The 26,442-nt window shown below is 37.5% G+C and overlaps 1 protein-coding gene across 3 annotated transcripts in view; it reads left to right on the top strand.

Moving 5' to 3' along the window:
- The window catches only part of LOC140464913 (CUB and sushi domain-containing protein 1-like), a 2,358,623-nt gene that overhangs the window by 1,539,722 nt on the left and 792,459 nt on the right, over positions 1–26,442 (top strand). For all 3 annotated transcript variants that reach the window (XM_072560545.1, XM_072560536.1, XM_072560527.1), the window contains exon 8: positions 17,462–17,552. In XM_072560545.1, the coding sequence (XP_072416646.1) occupies positions 17,462–17,552 (91 nt within the window). The remainder of the gene's footprint in view (positions 1–17,461; positions 17,553–26,442) is intronic.

The following is a 26,442-nucleotide window of genomic DNA, read 5'->3' as shown; positions in this document are numbered from 1 at the left end:
ACACTGTGGAAACAGGCCCTTCGGCCCAACAAGTCAACACCGACCCGCTGAAGTGCAACCCACCAGACCCATTCCCCTACATTTACCCCTTCACCTAACTCTTTGAGCAATATAGCATGGCCAATTCATCTAACCTGCACATTTTGGGATTGTGGGAGGAAACCGGAGCACCCGGAGGAAACCCACACAGACACGGGGAGAATGTGCAAACTCCACACAGAGAGTGGCCTGAGCCAGGAATTGAACCCGGATCTCTGGCGATTTGTGGCAGCAGTGCTAACCACTGTTTCAGAACATTTTAGTTTTAAACTTCTAACAGTGCATCTGTATGAAAGTATTACTTGTACTTATTTAATGGCAACTGCAGAATTTACATCATAATCTTGGTATCTATGGCATTGTCACCTCCTGTTTTCATCCAGGCTTTTGAAGTAATTTTAAAAATAATATTTGAAATAGTTAATCATCTCTGCCAAAAGATGGCACTTCCAGCAGTTTAGCTTTTGCTTAGTGCTCGACAGGAGTGTCAATATAGATTTTTGTGGTCCAATCTCAAGTTGGATTTGAACCCATAACATTCTGTTCAGTTAATGAACAAGAGGAGACAGCTTCATGAATATTTTCATCTTCAACCATGCGGGTAGTTTCAGTCAGAAGTGCCAAGTGGCTGATGCTATCAGTCTTCTCTTGAGATTCCCCCATCATAGATACCAGTGCCCAACCAATTTATTTCACTCCATGTTGCATTCAGAAGCGGCTGAGTGCACTGGGCATGGAAAGCAACCTGACGGTAATTCTGAAGCTGTGTGCACAACAGCTGGCTGTTCCTCTTGTCCATCTGTTCCTCTCTAGTTAGGACACTGACTTCAAAACCGATCTGAATATTCTTCTATCTGTGACCACTGGGTGAATCTGACCTGAGCAATTATCAGTAAAGTGATGGAAGTAATCACGAGAAATGCCAGCATGAAATAAATGCTTACTATAATGAGCTGTTCACTCAAGATCAATTTTGGTTCCACCCAAAACAGTCAGCTCCAGACTTCATTGAAGCTTCAATCCAGATTTGAACAGAAGAGGCGAATGCCGGAAGAGAGCCACGAGTAACTGCCATCGACCACATGGGTGCACTTGATCAAACACATCACCAAGATGTAATAGAACAAAATAGATCCGTGAGTTCAAAGGAAAACGTTGTGGATGTTAGAGGCATGCTGAAATATAAAGGGAAAAGATTGCTATGGATCAATCATCATTTCTCCAGTTCACTGCTGCATGGAAGTACCCTAACCCAACTATCTCAGCTGCTTTCATTTTGACCTTTGTTCTGACCTAATGATTCAATGCCCCAAATCCATGACATTGGATGAAATGCTACCAGCCGCTCACGGGTGGCAAAACAGAAGGGTATGCCAGTAAATAAGGTACCGTGCCATTAATGGCACACCAGCTATCATTCCAACCATGTTCACTTAATGAGCAGCCAGAGTGGCATCCTTTGGACTGGCTATTCTTGGGTTTATAGATGCCCTGAAGTGAGCCCAATAAAGAGTCTCATCCTGTAGCAAATGATACAGCATTTTTGTTAACAACTGCTTTCCTTGTAAACTTACAACTATTCTGCTTTGCATTTTCTACAAACTTTTGAAACTGCATAATGATCAGAATTGTATACAGTTATATGGAAATGAAAATTGAAGCATTGGATCAGCCATGAATCTATTGAATGGTGGAGCAGGCATGAAGGACCATGTGGCCTACTCCTATTCTTGTTTCATTTGTCCTTATGGTCTTAAGCCAAATGTCATCTGACAAATGCACTGTGTAATTTCAGCACCACCTTAGATGATTGGTGAAGGTGTACACCTCGGCATTTTGTTAGCTTTTCAATTGAAAAATAGTGATTTCATGATCCTTCTGTTCATAGAAATTAGTGGAAAGGATGTCTCGTGATGCAGCAAAAGGATACATTTTCAGTAGAACTACAAAAATAACAGAGCTGTGAGCTTTGATCTTTACTGGACATCACATCTGCCTTGATGCTGACAGTGCACTTCCTTTCATTCACTGTTTCTTACTCTTTAACTAGCTTGGGATGTGACTCTGTCCTTTAACCTGATTCTAGCTTACATAAAGTGCAGGAGTTAATCAATGTTTCATTCTCCATGCACTATCATGTTTCATGTACATTCTGCGCACCTTTAATATTCAGTTGTCTCACTATTCCATGCCCCCTTTCTTTTTGGTCAATAAGATGAAGGAAAAGGATTAGAAGTTCAAGTCTTTTCACTTGGGGAATTGCGCTAGATTTACAGGCAGTTGACTTGAAACTTTAGATCACAGTTTAATACCTCATAATGTTGAGGAACAGTGTCAGAGGTTTTTGGTTTGAGGAAGATCAAAGATGATTCAATTTTGTGCAGAGGCTAAGAAGAAAATATTCTGAAGTTTAAGAAATGTCATTGACCTGCAATATTAACACCGTTGCTCCCTCTGCAAAATCTACCAAACCTGGTGAATATTTCTAGCATTTTCTGTTTCTATTTTAAGTTAGCAGAACCTGCAGTATTTTGCTCTTCGACATAAATAAGCAATTAGGCTCAATAAGTTAACATTTTTGTTTATACTTGCAATAAGTGAAGTCAGTGAGTGTGACTGCATTTGATATCAAGACGGCATCTGACAAAATATGGCATCAAGGGGCTTTCACAAACCAGAGTCAGTGAAAATCAGGAGAAAACTTTCTGGTGATTGGAGTCATATCTGGCGCACAGGAAGACAGTTGTTGTTGGAGATCAAACACCTCAGCTCCTGTGTTTTAGGTCTTTGACAAGTCAGTTGGCTGGCTTGCAATATAGAGTGATTCCTGAAGCATAGGTTCAATTCCCACACCAGCTGGGGTTACTGTGAAGGTCCCTCCTTCTTAATCTCTTCCCTCACCTGAGGTATGGTGACCTTCTGGTCAAACCACCACCAATTGTCACTTTCTAATGAGCGAGCAGCTCTAAGGTCCAGTCGGACTAAGGCGACTTGACCCTTTATTTAAGGTCTTTAGTGGACAGAGTTATCAACCTGTGCCTTTACTGAAATTGATTCACATTTGCTAGCCAAGCTGGCAAGAGCCTAAAATCTAAAACTTGTCGATCTGTCATTCTTTCTTTCTTCCTTTAAAATCTGTACAAAACCTCAAAGTTTTGGCTACTTGCCCTAATATTCTTTTGTAGTATGGTGTCCAATTGGTTTTACTGATACTCCTGTAAAATGCCTTGAGACATTTTTGTGCAACACATTATATCAATGAAAGTTGTTTTTTTGAAAATAAAGCATAATCAATTAGAATGTTTTAATGTTTTAACTTCAACTGCAATGGTCAAATTACTTTTAACTGGTAAGACCTTATGTCTATTGTCATTGAAATACTATATATTGAATATAGACTTGGCATAACAAATGAAAGAAATGAAAGTTTTTCATTCGGGTTTTTTTTAACCATAAGTGCTTGTTGAGAAAAGTATAGCATAATTTATGAATAATCAGGATCTCACTTTCAATGTAAAAATGGATTGTGGTGCTGTGACTTCATATTTATTCACAATTGTGAAAGCACTTCCCAAAATCTCAAGGCCTATAAATTCAAAAGCATGTCATCATGTTAAAAAAAAAACTTACAATGTGGTTACCTTGGCTTTTTAGGATGGCTGTTTGACCATTACTTGTTAACAGGAGGAACAAATTTCAGCAGCTGATCAAACATCTTACAAATGATTCACATGCAATCAAATGATTCACATACACTTGTGAAGTGTGGTGATGATTCCAACTCTGCAACTATTTGAGATCCCTTCTCATCTGCAAGAGACTTGACAAAGTGGAAATCGATCCATTATTTATAACCTGAAAAGTGGTTGCAAAGCAGACCAAGTAAGTAGTGGGTCAGCCTGCAAGTAATCTATCCCAGCTTCCAGCCACTGATAAACTCATTGGGTCCATTATTAATGAACCTGACTGGCCAAATTAAACAAGCATTTCTGTCCCCTTGAGCATGAGCATCAATGACTGGACCCTTGTTTGAATACTATTGCTGATGAGTTAGGGTGTGAAATAAATGTGGAACTGCACCACTTAGAGTTCTACATTGATTCTCTTGATTATCATACAGTCAAATATCATTGCACTAAAATAGCTCAAGGCAATCTCACTCATGAAATTGATTTTCACATTTAATGGTCTGTCTGTCAGAGCACATCCTGAGTGCACAATGCACTCTCAAGACACATAACCTGGAAATCCATAAACTTTCCATTGCCCTGCGTTTGGCTGCAAAAGCTACTCTAAGGAACCTTTTACCTCCTTTGTTCTTTGAGTGACAATCCATTCCCTGAAGCAATTGATGCGTGATCTATACAATGTCTGCAACAAAAAAAAATCTGGTTTTTAACAAATTTTCAAAAATGTTGCAAATTGACAGGCTGATCATATTTTGATTATATATTTTCTGACAATTCCAATGGTTTTTTGCTTTGATTTGTTGGCACCTGTAATTTTCAAGAAAATTTGGAAAAAAATTCTGATCAAATCTGCTTCACCATTCAATTAAGTCATGGCTGATCTGATTCTGACCGTCATTCTGCTTTCTCGCCCATACTTCATAACCCTTAACTGCATTGGACAATTGAGATCTGGCTTAACTCAGCCTTCTCATGTATTCAGTGACTCCGTTTCCACTAGTCTCTGAGGAAGAGAGTTCCAAAGGCAAGTGACCCACTGAGAAAAGAAATTCCCCTTCATCTCTGTCTTAAACGGGAGCCTCTTTATTTTTAAACCGTGTCCCCATATTCAACACTCCCCCAGAAGGGGAAACACCCTATTAGCATCAACTCAACAAGTTCCCTCAGAATCATACACATTTTGACAGGATCACCTTAGGAACAAGAATAAGCCACTCAACCCTTGAAGCCTGCTCCTCCATTCAACAAGACAGTGACTGATGGGAATATGACCTGAACTCTATAGTCCTGCAGATCACAATAATATTTCATCTCTTTGGTAATCAAGAATCTGTCAATCTCTACCTTAGGAATATTTAAAAATTCTGCTTTCACTCCTTTATGAATATATATTACACCAAGACTGTGAGCTCTTATCTTGAGCAATAACCTTTTCTGTGGTCCTTGTTGAAAATTCAGATATAGTCCATCTACTGGTTTTCCTTTATCTATGAACCTTGTTAAATCCTCAAATAGCTGTCAAATATGATTTCTCTTTCACATCATATTAAATCTAAATGAACACTACCCTTCTGCAACCTCTTGACCAATGCATCCTAACATTTTTCCATGAGTAGATGTTAGGCTGATAGGTTTATTGTTTCCAGTTTTCTGTCTGCCTCCATCCCTCAATGCAGTATACCTATTTATCACCTGTGCCCGAGTTCTTTTTTTGCTTATTAATTCCCCTGTCTGACTTTGTTTTCCTTTTTATACACTCAGAGTTTTTTTTTGCCTTTTCGATTATTTTGTTAATTTTCTCTTGTATTCAAATTTCTCCCTCTTTTTCTTCCGTTATCCTATTTTGATTTTTAAAACTGTCCAAATCTTCGAGCCTACCATTAAACATGGCAGATTATTCTCATTTTAAATAATGCATACTATCCTCAGTAACTTCAGTCAGCCAAAGCTGATGCATCCTTCTCTTACTTTTTCCTTCTCATTCGAATATATCAGTTGAGAATTATGAGATATCTGTTTGTGGTTTGCATTGCTTCACTGCTACCTTACCTTTTCATCTATTTTAATGAATTCTGTCATTATAGCCTTGTACTTGCATTTAATTAAATTTAAAATTCTAGATTCAGACTCTCGTTTGTCAACCACAGTCTATATGTGTTTTGGTTTTTATGTTATGTTCACTCATTCCTGGAGGATGCTTACTAGATTTGAATACTGATTCATTTCACATCACCACGTCCAGTATTACCTATTTCCTGCTTGCTCAGATTGTACTGTTCTGAGAAACTGTCCTGAATACTCTTTAGGAACCCATATTCCAGGCTGCCTTTGCCAATTTGATTTGTTTACTCCATGAAGATTAAAATCTCCAAGATTATTACTGTACCTTTATTATAGGCCTCCATTATTCCTTGACTTATACTCTTTCTGTCAGTTTACCCTATTGTCAGTGGGCCTTCACATGTTACTACTGTGATTTCCTCAATTTCCTTTTTACTTATTTCTGTGCCCCTAAACCAATTTTATGTTGTAATTCTCTGAATCAAGATCATTCCACACTACTATACTCACCCTAACCCAACAGTCTTTATTAACAGAGCTATCTCAACTCCTTTTCATCCTGTCTTTGTAAAACACCAAATACCCTTGAACATTTAAGTCCCAGCTGTAGTCACTTGGCAACAATAACTGTGGAATAGCTATCATATCATACCCATTTATTTCAACCGGGTCTGTCAATTCATCCTTATTGTTATGAATGTTGTGAGCATTTAGAAGCAAAGGGCTTTTAATTTTGCACTTCTTAAAATATTTCTCCCGAATCTGACTTTATTTGCTTGTGTATCATTAAGGTGCTAGATTCCGCTCCTTCTGGCTATAATTACTTCTTCAGTACCAAACTTGCTATCTCCACAGTTGCATTCCCTTTCATCTTAATATCTCCAATCTCTCCTTATGTCAATCTCCTCTTTCTCCTCCCAATACTACCAAACACCCCCGTTCACCACCACCCCAACTTTATTTAGTTTAAAACTCTTCTTGTAGCTCTAGTTACGCAATTCACCAGGAAACTAACCCCATTGAAATTCAGATGAAGGACATCTTAATGATATAATATCAGCCTCTTTTCCCTCTCCTGGTGCCAGTGCTCAATGATTAGAAACTTATGTCTCCCATGTCAGCCCTTAAGCCATGTATTTAATTCCTGTTTTTTTTAACCATACACCAATTTGCTCACGGTAGAGTCGGTTTTCCAAAGGTTATTCTGTCCATTGCTCTGCATTTTTCAAACTTTGCCCATAGCTATTCATTATTCCTAAGCAGAACCTTCTTCTTAGTCCTGTGTTCCCTTGATATGCAATAAGGCTACAACAATTCAGTCCTTGCCCAAGAATTCTAAGGTTCTTCTGTAGTCCTAGGGGATTGTCCTTAATCCTGATATTAGATCAGACAGCACAACTCTCAGGACTCATGTTTTCAGCTGCAGAGAAGGTATCTATTCCCCATTTACAACTGTGCAATTTTTTACATCCAAAGGAAAAGATATGTTCTTGTTCAACTTTGGTCAAGAGGTGCAGTTATGCAAGTAACAAAATAATTACTTTTATTTTGAAAAAGTTACCTCTTTAAGCCAAATTCAAACCCGACTCTGCACTGAATGGACTCACTTCAACTGACTTGTTACAAAGTTAAAAATCACACAACCAGGTTATAGTCCAACAGGTTTCTAGCTTCTGAAAGCTAGTATGCTTCCAATTAAACCTGTTGGACTATAACCTGGGGTTGTGTGATTTTTAACTTTGTACACCCTAGTCCAACACAGGCATCTCCAAATCATGACTTGTTACAGTTAGTTTCAGTGTCCCTTGGCTCAGTATTAGAAGACTAGCGGATGCTAATTGTTTGCAATCGTTGTCCAGTGGTGCTCTGCTAGAAAGTGCATATGAATGGATCTCTGACAAAGACAGAAGTAGGCTATAGTAAATTTTCAGTGAATACAATAGTATAGCATAAGGAAATGGCAGCTGGCTAACAACATTGTAATTGTTGATCCATCTATTGATTGAATGATTCAGTTGGTTTTCATTCTCATCTTAGCAGTTTACTTATTAAGAAATTTTTGTGTTGTGGAATTACCAGTTAAAATATTTTTCCAGTTGAAGTGAAATTAAAACAATGTATATCTTGAGTTGATTGAAAACAAGCTTTCTGTTAAGTTAATAAATAATCTATAACAGAATATAGTGGAAGCCTAGATGGGAAAGTGGAACAGCTTTCCAGAAATAAAAATATATTTGTATGCTTTGTGTCATTAATTGTGCTCTTCCGTGCTTGTTATTCTCAACCATTGTTGAGGCCAACTTTCATATAAAAGTTCAACATACCTTACCATTACTGCTGCTGACATTAAATTGTTCAAACTCCCAATGGTGAAGATAACAGCAAGCATGTTTCTCCCTGAACAATTTCCAAGGGATATCCATCGGCCAAAGCTTCAAGATCCCTGTCAATAGACTAACATGCAAATTACCTTGGGTAAATAAAATGAACTGTGCAGGGCAGTGGTGGACTTTCAGCACTTGACAGCACAGTTAAGCTTCCAAGATGACATTTGCACCAGGAATCCCAGGATGTTCTGGCAGTGGCCAGTACTTGTACCAGTGGTGATTGGTACATTACAATGAGCAGGGTACTACGGATGCATGGTACATATTTTATAACGTGAGTTGGACTTGCTGAGAGAAACGCTACATGAAAGTCACTAAAATAGACTCTTAACTGTTTTCTTGCAAGATTTGGCCCCAAGTAATTAATATAAATTTTAAATAATCAAGGTCCAATTACTGATGTTTGAAACACCTCAAAAATTGCAACCTGCCAACTTGAAGATGCCTTATTTTTCATGTTTCTCTGCATTCTACTTATTGGCCAATGTTCCATCTGTGCTAATATATTATCCAAAACTCTTATGTGTTAACCTAATCTACACTACATTTACTAGTTCCCCTTTATCCATCTGACGAAGCACATCCTCAAAAGACTCTAATAAAGATAAGTTACTTTGACAGAGAACCTATGATTTGATTTATTTGATCATTAGAATACATTCCACTCTTTGCCCAACTATTAATGTCTGGCTAACTGGCCAATAGTTTTCTGTTTTCTCTCCCCTTCCTTTCCTGAATACTGGTGTTGTATTTGCCAACTTCAAAACCACCTGGAACCATTTTAGAATCCATGGAATTTTGGAAAATAAGAATCAGTCCTTCCACTATCTTTGCAACTATCCCTGTCAGAAGCCTAGGATGTAAACCAACAAGTACCAGGGATTTATATATTTTTAAACTCTTAGGTTTCTCTGATTCTTTGTCTCTACTTACATTAGTTCTTTGAAGAACATCATTTTTATTAATTCCCTGGTTACCCTCTATTTTTGGTATTTAATTTGACTCTTGTACAATGAAGACACAAGATTTGTTCGATGTCTCTGACATTTCCTAATCCCCACAATATTTTGTTCCACCTCCAGCAAACGGCCGAATTCAATTAGGAGCTATAATAGCAGGTTATCTTCTGGTAATGGAACATCGAACAGAGAACAGTACAGCACAGGAACAGGCCCTTCAACCCACCTTGTCTATGGTCTGGATGGTGGGTTGGGGGGAGTGGTGGTGGTCAGTCATGTATTTGTTAAAGTAAGTCATATGAAACAATAGACATTTTACCCAGAAAACACCAGAAAACACAAAGGGGTTTGATTTTAAACATGTTTAACCACCATACTTACTTTCTAAAGATTAAGCATCAAACATCAATTCCATTTTTCTCAGGTTTTGGTGGATTAATTTTAGTTTGCAGAAAATGACAGAATTCTTTGGGGAAATGTACTTCTGAAGTATTAAGCTCTGCATACATTATGTTTTAACTTTATAAATGCATTTATCATTACCACATAATCTGTATGATTTCTGAATTCGAGTGCGGTTGATATTTGCATATGTCATGGTTGATTTTCATCACTCTGGACAGTCATGACATGCATTCATTGCCAAGTCCTTTTTCATTTGTGTATTCATCAAGCTAATCTCAAATGTAAAAAAATCTCCTGCTCCAAATGACATTTTGACCCAGAATTAGCTTCTGGGGTTTAGCTTTTACTTCACTGAGGGCATAAGCTGGCAGGAACATTTCCCAGAGTTTTATTTATTGTCTGATTTAAAGAAATGTTATGAAAGCATTGTCGAGCCAGGATTGCCATAAACACTTTGTAATTTTCCCCCTTCTTCAGCTTTGTCTCTCTTCCTTTAAAGGCAGTAGCTCATGATATTGCATGACATCCTGATAATAAAGTACATTTTTGCATTCCGTCAATATGACCGTACAAAATCACCATTGGAATCAGATAGAAGGCTAACCTTTTGCATTTTTTGAACTCCCGTGATACTGTTGTGCACAAGATATTTTTGTTTCCACATTTCATGTAATTAGCAGGGCAGGAAATTGGACGTGAGATTTTTCTGGTCCTCACAGGAAGTATTATATTTGTCAACTGAACAATCACTGACCAAAACATTCATATCATTGTGAATTGGGAAAATCAACAGAGATTAATTGATTGATGATCAGTGGTTTATTTCAAATGAGCTGAAGTATTACAGCAAAGCTTGACAAAGTATCTTGGTTGTGCGAGCTTGTAGTGAGTTTGCTGAAACATTTTATTTCTAAATGTTTGGTCATATTAGTGTGAAACAATTGAAAGATCAATCTCTGGGTTGCTAGAACAGAAGCATGAAGAGAGGTAGTAATGGGAAGCAATGATTCCCTCCCTTTTATTACTGATATGAACCTAAATGTTCATTGACATCAGGAATTAATGGATACTTCAAACCTTCAACAAGATACCAGTTAGTTACTGGTGGAGGGATAAACACAGCTGTGGTGCCAGAAACCAAGAGGAAATACTGGATGACCAACTCCACTTTGTGTCTATGCAAGTGGAGACTTACTTTAGTAGCTTGCTGTAAGCAATGCAACCAATTATATTTTAGAAAGGTCCATGGAAGTATTCTGTACAAGAAAAAAAAACAAAATAAACACAGATTCTATTTCTGTCATCTTTTAAAAGATCAGATTACTTCATAAACATGGGTTTCTTGGTAAATTCAATGGACTAGTAATCCAAAGGCCCAGGCTAAAGCTCTGGGAACATGCATTCAGATTCCACCATCACTGCCGTTGGAGTTTATACTTGATGAATAAATCTGGAATATTAAATCAGTGTCAGTAATCGTGCCTTGGAACCCATCTGTTCCAAGTAAGGAATTATGTCATCCTTATCTGGTTTGACCTACATTTGACTCTAAATCCACAATAAAGTAGTTGACTCTGAACTGTTCTTTGAGGTGACCAAGCAAGCCAATCAGTTCTAGGATATTTGTAGATGTCATATGCTGTCCCTGCCAATGCCACGAAAGAATTCAAACAAAATGTGTTGTGACTAATGATACTTTGGCAAGTTTGCAAAGGGAATGAAGTGACAGACATTAATTGAACCTGAGGCTACTGGTGCAGGTGTATGGCATCCAGTCTTGCAAGTGACAGACCTCGACAATGGCAACCTTATAATGCTACCTCCATCATAGAGGCATAATGCATTGCATAGAGAGTGGTACATACCCCAGTGAAGTGCAGCAGATAATAATGTTTTTGTGGCACTGGAGTCAGGTTGTCTTGACCCACCCCCACAGTAATCTCCATAGCCACCTCTGTCCAAGCTGACTTCATCAGTCAGGTGGCCTCTCTCTTCTCTCTTGGACAACTTTGCGGGAGGCATCACTGAGCTGCAGTATTTTGTTTTGCTCGGCATTGACAAATCTAGGGCTGGGTATGGGTGATTTTCAGAGGTTAAATGATGCCCCAGGCCCCAGAGAGTAAAGTGTCAACTGGATGACTTCTAAATATAGTGCATAGATACTGGAACCTGAGAGATCACGTAGGGGCTGAACTCCCTGCTGGTAAGATTTAACTTTTTACCAGTGTGTTAATGAGCACTGAGCTGAGGAGAACGTAATGCCATGAGAAAATCTGGCCTGAGTGGAATCATAGAACCCCTACAATGTGGAAGCAGACCATTCAGCCCATCAAATCCACACTGACCCTTCAAAGAACATTTTACCCAGAACCTCACACCCCCCCTCCCCATTCCTGCATTTCCAATGGCTAATCCATCCAGTCTGTATATTATTGGACCATGAGAGGAACCCATTTCACCCAGAGTAAACCCACGCAGAAATGGTGAGAACGTGGAAGTTCCACGCAGACTGTCACCTGAGGGTGGAATCAAACTCCATTCCCTGGCATTGTGAGGCAGCAGTGCTAACCACTGAGCCACTGTGCCACCCACAAGTACTACCTGATTTTAGGCCTGAAATCACACTTGGTCTCAAAAAAAGCACAACTCTGTCAGAAGCATTGGAGAAGGTGTGGAGATGTTTCATGAGGTATATATAGGAAGAAAGGATTGAAGGGCTCTCTTACTAAAAGGCTGAGGTGTGACATAATACTTTGAAATAATGAAAGAATTGTTGGTGTAGGTAGAAAGCATGGTTCTTCTTTTAGGGAAAAGCATAACAGGAGACCATCAATATAAAACAGTAACAAAGAAATATTCAGAAGAAACTTCTTTACCCATAGAGTGGTGAGAAAGTAGAATTTGCTGCCACGGGATCCAATTGAAGCAAATATTGTAGATGCATTTGTGGGCAAGCTAGATGAGCATCTGAGGGAGAAAAGGACAGATAGTTGTAACACTAAGTTAGATGACAAAAGGTCAAAGGAGGCTTCTTAGAACTGAGTGTGAACACAGTAGTGGACTTTGATTGGATTAGATTCCCTACAGTGTGGAAACAGGCCCTTCAGCCCAGCCAGTCCACACCAACCCTCCAAAGAGTAACCCACCCAGACCCATTTCTCTCTGACTAATGCACCTAACACAATTGGCAAATTACCATGGGCAATTCACTTGACCTGCACATCTTTGGATTGTGGGAGGAAACCGGAGCGTCTAGAGGAAACCCACGCAAACACAGGGAGAATGTGCAAACTCCACACAAACAGTCGTCCAAGGCTGGAATCAAACCTGGGATTCTGGTGCTGTGAGGCAGTAGTACTGACCACTGAGCCACCGTGGGCTGGCTGGACTGATTTGTCTTGTTCCTGTACCATCTACCCCATTTGATCTTATATTTTTGTACCTTATAAGAAACGATGCATTGCAAAAGAAAGTGTCACCTCTACGCTCCATTTGTGTGTTATTGCAAATTGTGTGGTCAAATCCCAGAATGGGGCTGGACCTTATGGTTTGACTCCAAAGTGAGTATCAGAAACTAAGCCAGGTTTGAATTTAGATTTGTGAAAAAGTATAGTAAAGTTGCAGAAACAAGACTATGGGTGAGTTAACACAGTTCATTGCCAACCGGAATTACTCTTATAAACCTTCACTATGTAATGATCCATTAAATTTATTTCCTATTCTTATGTAACCGTTGCTTTCCAGAAAGCTGTTAACAGCAGTTTACTAAATACTGAAGTAATTTGTGCACAAGTAATTTAAATCTGACCTGCAAATGATTGCTTCCAGAATGGCTGATATAAATATGCCTGCATCTATATTGTAGTTAATCGATTGCCAGTGACCTAAGAAGTGTTAGAAAATCCCACGCTGATGTGTGGTCGCATTACAGAGTCCGTGACAGATGTCCTTCCATTTTACTCACTTTTGTGAAGTTCAAAAAGAATAAACTACTGTTTCATTTGGACTGTTTCGGTGATACCTGAAGAAATGCATTTTTACATGTAATTTATATAACTGATCAACACAATTTCTATTTGAATTCAGAATTTTGGTGGACATTTGGATCTGTGCAGGTGCTATGTACGGAGAGGAGAGATTTATTTTACCGCATTTGATTAAAATAATTTTAAAGTGGTTTCTTGCTTTAATTACAGTAGCCACCAAGGCTTTTATTTTATCTCTTTAAACTGTGTTACATCTTGAAGCAGATGTCAGAGCTCAAATGAGTACAATTAAGTTTTGTTCACACTGCTTTTCACATATTGCTTAACCTTAAAGAATGTTTGTTTTTTTGTATGATGAATATAGGCATCTATATATAATAGTGGTCCACATCAGCTCAGAGGTTCAACCACTATAGAACAACATGGAGGACCTTCAATATAAGTTCAGATCTCCATTGTATTTGCTTTATTACCCCCTTAAGGTTTAGTTGTGGAAGGAACTCATTGACCTCGGATTCCAATTCCAATATGTGGTTTGGATTTCTGGATTGCATTCCCTGCTACAGTGTAACTTATTTATTGTTTGATTTTCAATCTAGCCCTTAACCTGTATTTTAAAACACTTCTCAGACATACCATAAACATGGTGTTGTCAAGCCTATTCCCAAAACATTTAACATTAATTCTGCATTGATGTATATCAATGATATTTATTATTAACACCTTTCTTTCAATTGATTGTGTGATACAACACCATTATATTCAGTTCTCAGAATCATCATTATTCTGCATATTTTCCACATTGAATCGTCAAGATCATTTCTTTTTAATTTCTGAACCTTACATTTGTATCGAATTTGAAGCTAAAGATTTCTTTTCTAAGGATTTGGATGGTCTTAATCCTCAGAGCATGAAATAAAATCCCATCTGCATTTGCATTAATTGTTATACTGATCATCTTATTCAGAGGAGCTTATTTGCTGTAGGAAATGCTCATTTAGATTATGTTGTGGAGAGGAAAACAGTTTTAAATCTGCACATACCCATTTGTATAAGGATTGTATAATTTCAGTTCTGAGTTGGGTAAAAATTGGATATCTCTGTACCGTTTTATAGACAAAAATTGGAGGCCATTCTGGAAAGTAGTAGTCTGTATCTCAGGGTGCCTGAAAGATGTCCAATCCAATACTCAGTCAGGTTACTTAGAGTCATAGCATCATAGAGAGCACAGCATGGAAACAGACCCTTCCGTCCAACTCGTTCATGCCAATCAGATATCCTAAGTTAATCTAGTCCCATTTGCCAGCATTTGGCCCATATACCTCTAAACCTTTCCTATTCATTTACCCATCCAGATGCCTTTTAAATGTTGTTATTGTACCACTTCCTCTGGCAGCTCATTCCATATACGCACCACTCTTTGGGTGAAAATGTTGCCTGTTAGCTCCCTTTTATATCTTTCCGCTCTCACCCTAAACCTATTCCCACTAGTTCAGGACTCGCCCAACCCAGGGAAAACACATTGTCTATTTACCCTACCCATGCCCCTCACGATTTTATAAACTTCTATAGGGTCACCCCTCAGCCTCCGATGCTCCAGGGAAAACAGCCCAAGCCTATTCAGCCTCTTCATATAGCTTAAACCAGGTAGCTTTATCCATGAGGTAATGAATACCTACGGTAGGCCTTTTGCTTCTCTGCTTGACTAATTTCCAAACTGCGCTACTGTAAAGCAAGAGCTGTGCCTGCTCCACCAGATTCATAAGCAGCCCAGCAATGACTTCAACCAAAATATACAGTCTTAAAAAAAAGGAAACTTTATTATGAGGCCATAAAGAGCACAAATACTCTTGATCTTACACTTGACCACATTTTATCTACTTCCTGACTGTCGAGGATTTGCCTTTCAGATGTGAATGAGGCAAGAGAGACTTTAAAAATGGAGAGTGGACAAGCTGCCTTTGAATGTACTAAACACAAATAATGAAAAGAGTCTTAAGTTCAGGCCAGCAGTTCAGTCAGGGTGCGTTCTATCTATGTCACACTATCAGTAAACAATTTCTCAGCCTGGCTGTGTATAGTGTATGGCATTTGCCTTCCACAGTGTGTTCAAAAATGTAAACAATGAACTGGTATTTGAGCAAAATCATTTTTGAATTATAAATCTAAAGTGATTAGATTATCCAAATAAAAAGTTATTCTAAAACGACGGGCTCTTCATACCTGGAATTATCTCCCTGGTGACTTTCTGTTTTGAGCCAAATCCATTGAGAGAGTTTTCCTCTAAATCCTACAGGAACGAAAAGCTTGGGTTCATAGGAACCTTTATGACTCTACGTGATGGAATTTCTTACAGCATTAAAAAAAATTCAAATCTGATCATCGTTGCCTAAGAATGTCTTTCTGTCAAGGACCTATCAGTGCCAGTGGACAATTTCCAACACCATATCACGACAATGCCTGAGGCTTCTTTTGTCTTGCAACTGTTCCACTCCTGGAACAGCCATTTCTCTAATTGAAACCAGCGAAGATCAACATGTTTGTCAGTTGTGACCTAAAAAGAAAGTGTCATTTTTTTTCCCAAATGCCAATGCAAACTTTTAATAAGATAATTATACTTCGTAATCACATTTATTTACAACATTAGAAGCTCCGGCATCAAAGCTTTAAATCCTATCAACTTGTGTACCATGATAAAGTCTTGTAGTCTTTGCATTCTATTTTTTTTATTATATACCTACATTTGGCCTAAATAACAAAAAGAAAGCTTTTACAAATCGTACAGTTTAGCATGACATAAATGATTTATTCAGAAAAATGTCATTCAATGATATGAGCCATTCGGCTGTCCTATGAAGGGTGTTGAGCAGTGCCATGTTTACGGCATGTTTGTTTCGATCTAATGCAATGCCTCGTATTTGTGGCACAGATCAAAACTGACTAAGATCAGATTATCAGGACAGGAAGAAATTCTGACTGAAGGCAGCAAGTTTCTGTAGTGTTGCTGGAATTCAGTTCTGACCTCCATGCTTGGCCTAGTTTGGAAATGAATCTAGCAAAGAAGCAAAGTCCAGTTATTGAGCTGGTTCAACTGATTTCATTTGGGGCAGAGAGAATGTGACCACACAATTTGCCCATTGCAAACTCAAGACAAAGTGAGCTCAAATTGCTGTTCTGGCTCACTGTTCTTGTTGCTCCAAGCTGGACAGTGCTTTCCTGAGGATCTCAGATGAGAATAGAGTTGTGTTCAGCTCCAATGTTTAGTATGATCTAATCATGGGTCCTCAACACTTAGTCTGTAGCTCTGAGTCAAACCCAACATCTCTCCTGTGTTGTTCTGGATTGTCCACCCATTGACAGGCAGAAGTTAAATGAGGCTTGTGGTTTAAAATAGCTCATTCTGCAACAGTAAATGAATCTATAACTTCCTTCACTATTCACCTGTTCTGAGATTGAAAATGGGATCAGCATCTTTAAGGACAGGAGATGTTCTGATGTTATGCTGAATCATTTTAACATTAGCACAGTAAGGAAATAAAGTTGAATGTGTTTTTCTATTTCAGTGCTTCCTGAACAGCACAATCAGTGTGATTTGGATTAAATGGTTAAATGTAATACTGTGAACTGATTGTCAATCTTACAGACATTTCACACTTTAGGACAATAATAATGGGCATATTACTTTCTGAGCAATCTGGAAGAAATGCGCATGAATTGTTGCCTGACCCTTTGTGATCTCTCACTAGTTTTTATGGGATTCAATGAGTTTTAATGACGTAACATTAGTGTTGGATATTTTTGAGTAATTCAAAGAAAAAAGGAATTTTAGTTTGAGATAATATTTCAAATGAAATTGAAAGAATTTGATTTTATTAGATCATCTGTAATGAAAGTATGACCTGATGATGTAGACTGTCATTTTCTCTGTGTTACAGTAAGTCAAGGTGGAGTTGCTCTGGTACCAGCTGACATGTGTCCTGATCCAGGAGTACCAGAAAATGGCAAAAGAACAGGGTCTGATTATAGGTAAGCACAATTTTATTCCTTGCACAGAGGAGGTGCTGGAGAAAGAAAAATGTCTTTCGTAAGAGTATTTGTGTACAAGTATTTGCCTTCATTTGTCATGTGCTGCATGCTGATTATGTTTGTCAATATATTGAAGGGGACCGACAACAAATCGTGCTGTTAAACATGTGATGGCTCTAAGCTGCAAGAATGGAAAGTTGAAGAGGCTAGAATTTATACAGCAATGACTAGCTAACTGCTATTTACTGAAATGTCACAATAGCTTATGATGCTAGCTTGTGATGCTTTAGTTACAAACCAATTCTTGTGTTAATACACATACAGGGTCTTTGATACTGTCACTTCAACACACATCATCACTAAATACATATCAATGCTTATTTTGCCTTTACCTTCTGCTCATTCTAAATCCCAACTTATGTTGGGAAATTGAGTTAAACCACTCATGAATGTTTTTATTCAAAGGAATGAAAGAATGAGTCTGATGGAAAGATTATTTCTAAATGGCAGGAGTAAAAATTTAGCAGTCTGTTGAATGGCTAAACTCTCACTGTGATTGAATTCAAGCGTTTGAATTCAGAGAAGCATTGATATTCTGCTAGGTACATGATAACCAGAAACATAGACACAGAGGTCTTTTTACAAATTGGAAACACCACCAACTCGAGTTTGAAGTTCAGAGTTCATGTCCTTATTTAGGACTTGATGGATATAGTATGTGTGTAATAATAAGCCAAACACATTGATTATCAATCTCTAAACCCTTTTGAGGTAACAGCACAAGATCTTTCTATTCAGCCAAAACAATGTGGCAGCTGCAAGTCAAAAATACTACTTTACTAGTCACAACTACTTTATCAGACTTCTTATAAAGGATCCTGCTATGAACAAATGTCAGAAAGATTACCACATGCATTGTAGCTACTATATTGCTGGAACCATATTTGTTTCCTGGTGGTCTCTGTTGTGGAGAGATGTCAAAGAGGAGTCTCGTGCCCTTTGTTCAGCCACACAAGTCAATCTTCATTCAGAACTCTTTAATTCGCAGCGTGGGAGAGGTCCTTGGAAACAGTTTCCATGGGACACTGTGTCTCTCAGCCAAGTACAGCATTTTTATATACATTCCACATTACAGTAATTGCATGCAACATTGATGTCATTGTTAGCCACATCCCCCAATCTATACATCCAATCCTATATCAATAACGATCAATGATAGACAACTACAAGGGCAGCCCTACATCCTCCCATTATTTCATGATGTTTACTAGACACCTTTATTGCTGGTCATTGGGGATCTGGTAATGTATTTTATTCAATAACATTCCAATACTAATGGGTATGCTGTTTCTCAGACACTTGCCAGCTACATCACGTGAATCACCAATAAACTGGACATTTGATTATCACTAATTTTTATCACTATTATCACTAGCATTTTCAAATTCTGTTATGCAATATATATCCCCTACTAATCTTATTACAGGAGATATAAAAAGATGTTAACTTCCATCAATTGTTATAAAATATCAGTTCCAATACAAAGTCAGTTCTATGTGAAGTTACGCAGTTTCATCTAATGTAATGATTCTTTGACAAAGCTAACACATTGGGGAGCAACTTCTCTCTCTTGACGTTGAGAGATCAAATGAACAGAATCTCTCCACCTTGTAGATGCAACCACAACTCCTTGTAATTGCACACTGTAAGTTGGCTTAAAACAGAAATTTGTTACTTAGGTGAGCCTTACTATTTCTATTCTAAATAGTTGTTGGACTGAAGGGTCTGTTTCTGTGCTGTATGACTTTATGTAAAAAGTATTTTCTTTACTTAATAAGACAATATCTATTTGAATTCCACTGATCAGGGAGCAACTCAATAATTTTCACAGTTTTACCAAGTCATTCAAGAAAATAGTTTGGATTCAACATGATCTCATCCTTTCTGATAATTTGTGTTTGTATTTATTGAGTCTGCATGCTAAGCTGTAAAGCAGCAATTGTTTATTTTCCTGAAGTCACACTGACCATGTTTTGCAATTTCTTTATACCCCCATTACATGAACTGTCTCCTAATGTTCTGTTTGAGGCTATCTGTTTACACCATTTGTCGCTTCATCTCCCATGCTAATGAAGTGGGCCTCTCTTTACTGTCAAAAGTTGACTGCTCATAGAGATTCAACTAAATCCTTTCATGCTAGTTTGTCGGTTTCATTTCTAATTTACAGTTACCTAAAAATTTAAGAATACTGTGGGATCAGACTTTTCTTTCTCCCTTTTACTAAATAACAAACTTGGGATGGTGATTATTACTCAGGTGCCTGTTATCTAGGTTTTTCAAAGGATGCTCTTTATCAAGAAATGCTTGTGTGATTGGAGCTCCCTATCGACAGAAATCTAATGAAAATCCCTGATGTCTAACATAGTAAAACTAAAGCTACTACAGTTATTGCACAAAGGTATATATGTGTTAATTGTTTGTATAATTTACAACTACCTGAAAATGTTTTAACTAGGTGGGTCAAGTTTGTCCTTCTACTCAGTACTAAATAGGAACATTTACATTAGTTTGCTAAGAAGAAGTCTTTCACTTGTGCTTCCCTTATCAGGGATGCCTTACTGTCAACACACCCCTGTCTTCTCTCACCGAGACCTTTCATTATCTTATCCGGTGACTCGGTACAGAGGCCATAAGTTAGGCTGTGAAAGTCTGTTGTTTGCAACTGCCAATCCCTTTTTGGCCCTAATATATCAACTAAAACACTCTGGGAGGCTATTTTAAGTCAATTTTAGTCAAGGGCAGCTGCAACAGTCTCTATTCAGGATCTGTGATGAGAGCTTCGAAATCTGACAGGTCCTGTAATATTGTGTGACATCTCATTAAGCTTTGGGGCTTTTGAATGCACAGTTGCATTCTGAATTAGAAAAAAATGTTTTGCTCAATTTTCCTTTTTGAACATGCAAAGTCTTGATTTCTTATTCCACGTAATCGTGCTAAATTGTATTCTAAATGAGGTCAGAAGCATTTTCTGATCAATACTTATCAAAAATGATTCATAGTGTCAAAGCACTTAATTACAGAACCAAATGATAACTGGATCACTAGGTTTATAACAAGCTTTACATTTTGACTGAAGACTGAGAGAAAGTGATACAGAGCCAAGTGACCCTGCATAAATTCCCGAAAAGACTTAACAATGGAACTTTGAAACCTATAATTCAATCAAGTCCAAGGCAACAAAACCAACAGTCAAGCAGTAATTATAGAAAGAATTGGTATTAAAATTCTATTACAATGAAGTTCATTCAGAACAAATTTGACTCCTGAACATTTTTAAGATAGCAACTTTGGCATACCAGTGCCAAAGTTCTAGATTCTTGATTTTATGACTGATGTGGACTACTTGGTCTTAAACAGATACATGACCAATCAGATCATCAAATGCATCCCCTAGCATATCTAAGTTACTAACTGTTTCAAGTTTAAAATTGTGGGTGTAGAAGGTAGAAGCTGATCTTCTCCAATCTCTGACCCCATCCAATTATTTAATGAATGAGGATTTGGAAAGTTTCACTAAATCGTATTTGCAGGATTATAAGAGAGCTGACGTAAGCTGCAGAACTCATTGGAAATAATGGTCTTGTGGATCAAACATCACAACTTGAAGCCCTTAGCTTAGAGTTTGGCATTAACATGACATTGACAGTGTCAGCATTGGACATCAATGCTGCACTGATGCTGGTCGCATCTTTGGAAATTCATGCATAATGCAAGGTAATGTGAAAATCCAGAACTTTTCATGAATACTTTTACTATCACCAAGAATGCTGCTTCAAGATTAATCCTAGTGCAATCCCCAGAAAGTTAGTGATTGATAAAAACTGCCACTTTTATACTAGAAATGTTATGCCCAATAGGTGTAAATAGCTTTTAACTGAGTGTTAACTATATGCTTACTGCTTAAGAAAAACCTAACTGATGTTGATATTTACATTATTTCTAATTAATATCTGTATAATGTCAAATTTCTCCATTCAGGCACTTTCTACATTTTTTTCAAATAACTTTGTTCCAGATTTGTCTATCATTATCATAGTTTTGCTCTTAGTACAGTCATAACATTCATTTTACTACTTAAAACTAAAATACATGCAAAATGCAGGTATGCTTTTAACCAGTGAGTTTGCTATTAGTGCATAATTAATTATAATTGGTTGTACACCCTACTCATTGATGTAATTGCTGTGCCACTGTTGTGACATCTCCAGCCCTTGGTGCCAGATGACAAATACTCTTGGATGAGGAAGATTTTTTAAAAAAGATTTATTTATTTATTTAAAATCGACTTCCATGCCTGCCAAGGAAAGAAGTTGTTTTGAAACAATCTTTTTAAACGAAAAATAGCAACAAAAAATTGAAAATGCACTAAAATGGTGCGCTGATTATTAAATTAAAATCTTTATGCTCACAAAGAATTATGGAAGTGGCATGCTGTAGGGGGAAGATCTTATGCTCGAAACGTCAACTGTCCTGCTCCTCAGATGCTCCCCGAGTGACTGTGCTTTTCCAGCACCACTCTTTTTGATGCTGTAGGAGGATGCCATTCAGCCCATTATGATAACACTAGCTTTCCAAATGAGCAATATGTCTTGTACCATTCTCCTCCCTTTTCCCAAAAACTTGTACACTGTTTCTTTCGAAATAACCATCAATACTCTCTTGAATGCATCAATTGAATGTACTTCCACAACATTTCCAGGCAGTGCATTCCAGACTCAAATCACATGAAAATTGAAAAATATACACTTATTTTACAAACTGCTTGATGTTGGTGGAGAAAGTGAGGACTGCAGATGCTGGAGTATCAGAGCTGAAAATGTGTTGCTGGAAAAGTGCAGCAAGTGAGGCAGCATCCAAGGAACAGAAAAATGGACGTTTCGGGCATCAGCCCTTCTTCAGGAAACACATTTTCTACTTGAAGTTTGTGCCTCCTTCTTCTTGACCATTTTGGAAGTGGGAACAGTTTTTCCCTATCTAATCTATCCAGCTCCACAAGTCATGATTCCTCTGTGGAGGCCAACCAGATTCCAGACTAGTGTGGGTGATCCAGCTGCTCAGTCAGGGAAGAAGTGGTTTAGAAGATCAAGAGTGACAGAGGGTTCATTCGTGAAGTGAGTAGAAGATGCTTTCACAGACTTTGAGGTGACACTGGGGTGGTATATTGCCTCCCAGATGTTTTCCCTGAGAGAAAGTGAGATGGGTCATTATATCTTATTACTTTTCAGTAGTAGAAAGGAAATTAAAGACTTTATCAAACTAATATTCTTTCAGAGTAGACAGCATGTACATGAAAAAGATCAATTTTCATAATAGAGAACTGTGGGCAAGCTGTAGCCTTACTAAATGGGGTTTGTTGCCCTACAGCATTTGTGTAAATACATAGGGCTTTGAAGGGGAAACGTTGTGACTGTGCAGTACCACAAGAGTACTGAAGAAGTACCTTTGCACTAATGAGTGGCAAATGAGATGTCAATGTGATGATGTGAAATGTGGGTTTTATATGTACTTTTTAAATGACATTTGGGCTGGGTTTGGATCTGGTATTTGAGATAACTGATATAACTGAGTAATAACTGATGTGTTTGTGTGTCTGAAATTCATGGTTAACTTGTAGTATTTGTGTAATTATGGACAATTTATTTTTTAAAAAAGTTTATATGCCTGGCAGTGGAGTGAATAGAATTGAGCACAAATAGCCTTTGATTTATGTTAGATTGCTTGAGTCCCATCTTGATAAATAATAATGCCTCAAAGGTTTTCTGGAAAGTTCTGGTATCTGAGTATATTTTAGATAAGCCTATTGGAAATGCCGATAACTCAGACACATTTAGCTTCATTTTTAACTTTGAGTGGTGTTTTTAGTCCAGTGAAAATCTTGGAACAGGATGCTGTTGAAGCATTGTTCCTGAGAAGAGCAAGATATAGTGAGTGAACTCCTTAGAATCATGCAGGTGTTGGTCTGGGGTGTACAAAGTTAAAAATCATACAACACCAGGTTATAGTCCAACAGGTTTAATTGGAAGCACACTCGCTTCAGAGCGCCGCTCCTTCCTGATCACAACCACCTGATGAAGGAGCGGCGCTCCGAAAGCAAGTGTGCTTCCAATTAAACCTGTTGGACTATAACCTGGTGTTGTGTGATTTTTAACTCCTTAGAATCAGGAATTAATGTTGGTTCCAGACCGGGTGAAGAACTGGTAGTTGTTGGTTAAACTGAATTCAGAGAAACTCCAATGTATGAGAGCCCTGTGAAGAAACTATTGCAGACCCAATTTTAACATTTGAAGTCCAAGTGACTTAAACCTAAAGAAGTGTCAAATAGAGGAATACTGCTCTGAATGTTATATGAGTGGTGTTGTGATTTTAAGAACTGTACAGTGATGTTTTGGGCACTGCACAAAATCTGTTTTGTTTCTCTTTGAGAAAAGAAAGATCATTGGGATTATACTTTTGCTGCTTGTTGTAAACCTTTGAAATTGTATTATTTGTAGAAGGTTTGGATTTTTCTATTTTGTCTTTGGTCTTTTTGTAATAAGTTTCTATTTTATTGTTGAAGCAAAATTTGCAACCTTGTATGGTTATGTACTAGGAAGCAGCCATTTCATTAAAATCAAACAAATAAAGTTGCAATCTATCAAGCTGAGTTCTTGTTTGGATCTGACATATCCATTAACAATATCAGGTGAGATTATAATAATATGCAAAAAAAGGTATAGCACAAATAAAGTACTCATAGGCTGATTAATCTAACTCCAAAAGGAAAAATTACATGAGAAATCTAAATATGTAATTAAAAAATAATACTTATATACCATTGTTATTTTATTGGTGACAACATAAAATGACGGAAATGCAATTTGGGAAGTATATGTGAAAATAAAATAACAATAATGATTCAGGTTGAAGATAAGTAACCTAGTTGGATTAAGAACTAGCTTGATCAAAGGAAGACATATTTCCCTACACACTCACCAAGCTAGCCAAGATATCTGAGCCCCGACCTGAGCTCTACAATCTCTTCTTTTACTGATCTTGAGTAAATATTGAGGCATTGTGATTGATCTTGTCAGAGACATTCTTTTGGCAGAAGTAAACGGGCATTTCTTTGGGGAGAAACATAGGAATAGAGGACACAGATAAACACTTAGAGGTTATCCAAATCCTTTCATCCCCATCGGAGGATTACAGCCAAATCAATATCTAGTTACAAAGAATGAATATTCTTTTATTATCAAAATAATCAGGCAATAGGAATCATAATCTCAAGACATGTTTTCGGTGGACATAGAGATTAGCACAAAATAATCAGGATGCCTTATTTGCCTCTCATTGTCTCAGCTATTTATTTCAACATTATGACATTTGTAAATTCCTTGTGATTATATCAATGCAAAAATAAAAGTCTTATTACTAAATTATGTTACTATTCCATTCTCACTTGTTTTGAAGGTAAGAGTAATGTGTATCTTATCATCTGATGTGGAGGTGCTGGTGTTGGAGTGGAGTGGACAAAGTTAAAAATCACACAATACCAGGTTATAGTCCAACAGGTGTATTTGAAAGTACAAGCTTTCGGAGCACTGCCCCTTTGTCAGGTAACTAGTGGGGCAGGATCATAGGACGCAGAATTTATAGTAAAAGATCAAAGTGTCATACAACTGATGTGATGTATTAAACAAACGTAGATTGCTGTTAAGTCTTTAATCACTTCGAATGGGTTGCAGGTTTTGATTGATATGTAAATCCCCAAACTTCCTCAAGTCATATTCCTGTGATAATTTAAGGTTTTGTCAGTATAAAAAAAGATGATATCTCAGCTCAGACAATGCAGCTCAAGACCATGGTTCACATGTTGTCTTTATTCAGTGGGATGATGATTTAACAGGAAATAATTTTTCAGATTGAAATCATTGCATGAGATGCACACATAGCTTTGACAGATTCAAATAGCCTCCCCTTGTTGCTAAAATTATAATTAACAATATTACGAGCATAATTCAAGGATGAAGGCAGACCCAGCAAATCAATTACCCAATTTTTACAAAATGTATTCAAAATCAACAGGACACAAATCTTGCAGTGAAAATATTTTAATAAACTTTTGTTTCAAAAATTAAACTTTGACAGGACAAGGAATTAGCAATCATTATAGCTTATTTATAATAATTATTCATTTTCTATTTATCATGTTAATTGCACCAATCAATCTAATTAGGTTATCACAAAAGGTAATAGGCAAAGGAAAGATGATGAGCCTCCTCTCTGGTTTAGTATTGTAACTGGAGCTATTGATGATTTTGCTTTTTTTCTTGATTTTATATGCCTGCAATCTGTGAGGTACTATTTAGTATTGTCATTAGCTCAAGGATTTTGTCAGTTTGTTTAGTGAGCCATTTTAAATTGTCAAACCATTTTTTGTCATTAACTCGGGCTAGAACATTAATTCAAACTCCTACATTCAGTTAACTCCTCCAAATTCTAAATCATTAAAGAGTTTTATGACTATTTAAATTATTTCTCTAAGAAGTAAATAAACTCTCTTCACTCAGGTTAATGTTTTGTATGCAGTCCTTTATTATGTGCACAGGTGATTTTGAACTATTAGCTTTGATTTTCAATAAAGGACAATCACCATTGTATTGGTTAGGGGATCACAGGCACAAGTTAGAGGAGCTGGTTGGTTTGTGGGGCAAAGTCAGTTCAGGTTGGAGAGGCACTTGCAATGGGTTAGTCAGGTGTGGCCATGAGATTGTGTTGGGGGTTTTGAAATGCAGAGGGTGTGGGGCTTCAGTGAGTTCAGTGTGAGCAATGGGGTCCATCGTGTTATTAA

Source organism: Chiloscyllium punctatum, chromosome 3 (genome assembly GCF_047496795.1).
Source record: "Chiloscyllium punctatum isolate Juve2018m chromosome 3, sChiPun1.3, whole genome shotgun sequence".
In the NCBI taxonomy this organism is placed as follows: Eukaryota; Metazoa; Chordata; class Chondrichthyes; order Orectolobiformes; family Hemiscylliidae; genus Chiloscyllium; species Chiloscyllium punctatum.
This window is presented reverse-complemented; position numbering and strand designations above follow the sequence as displayed.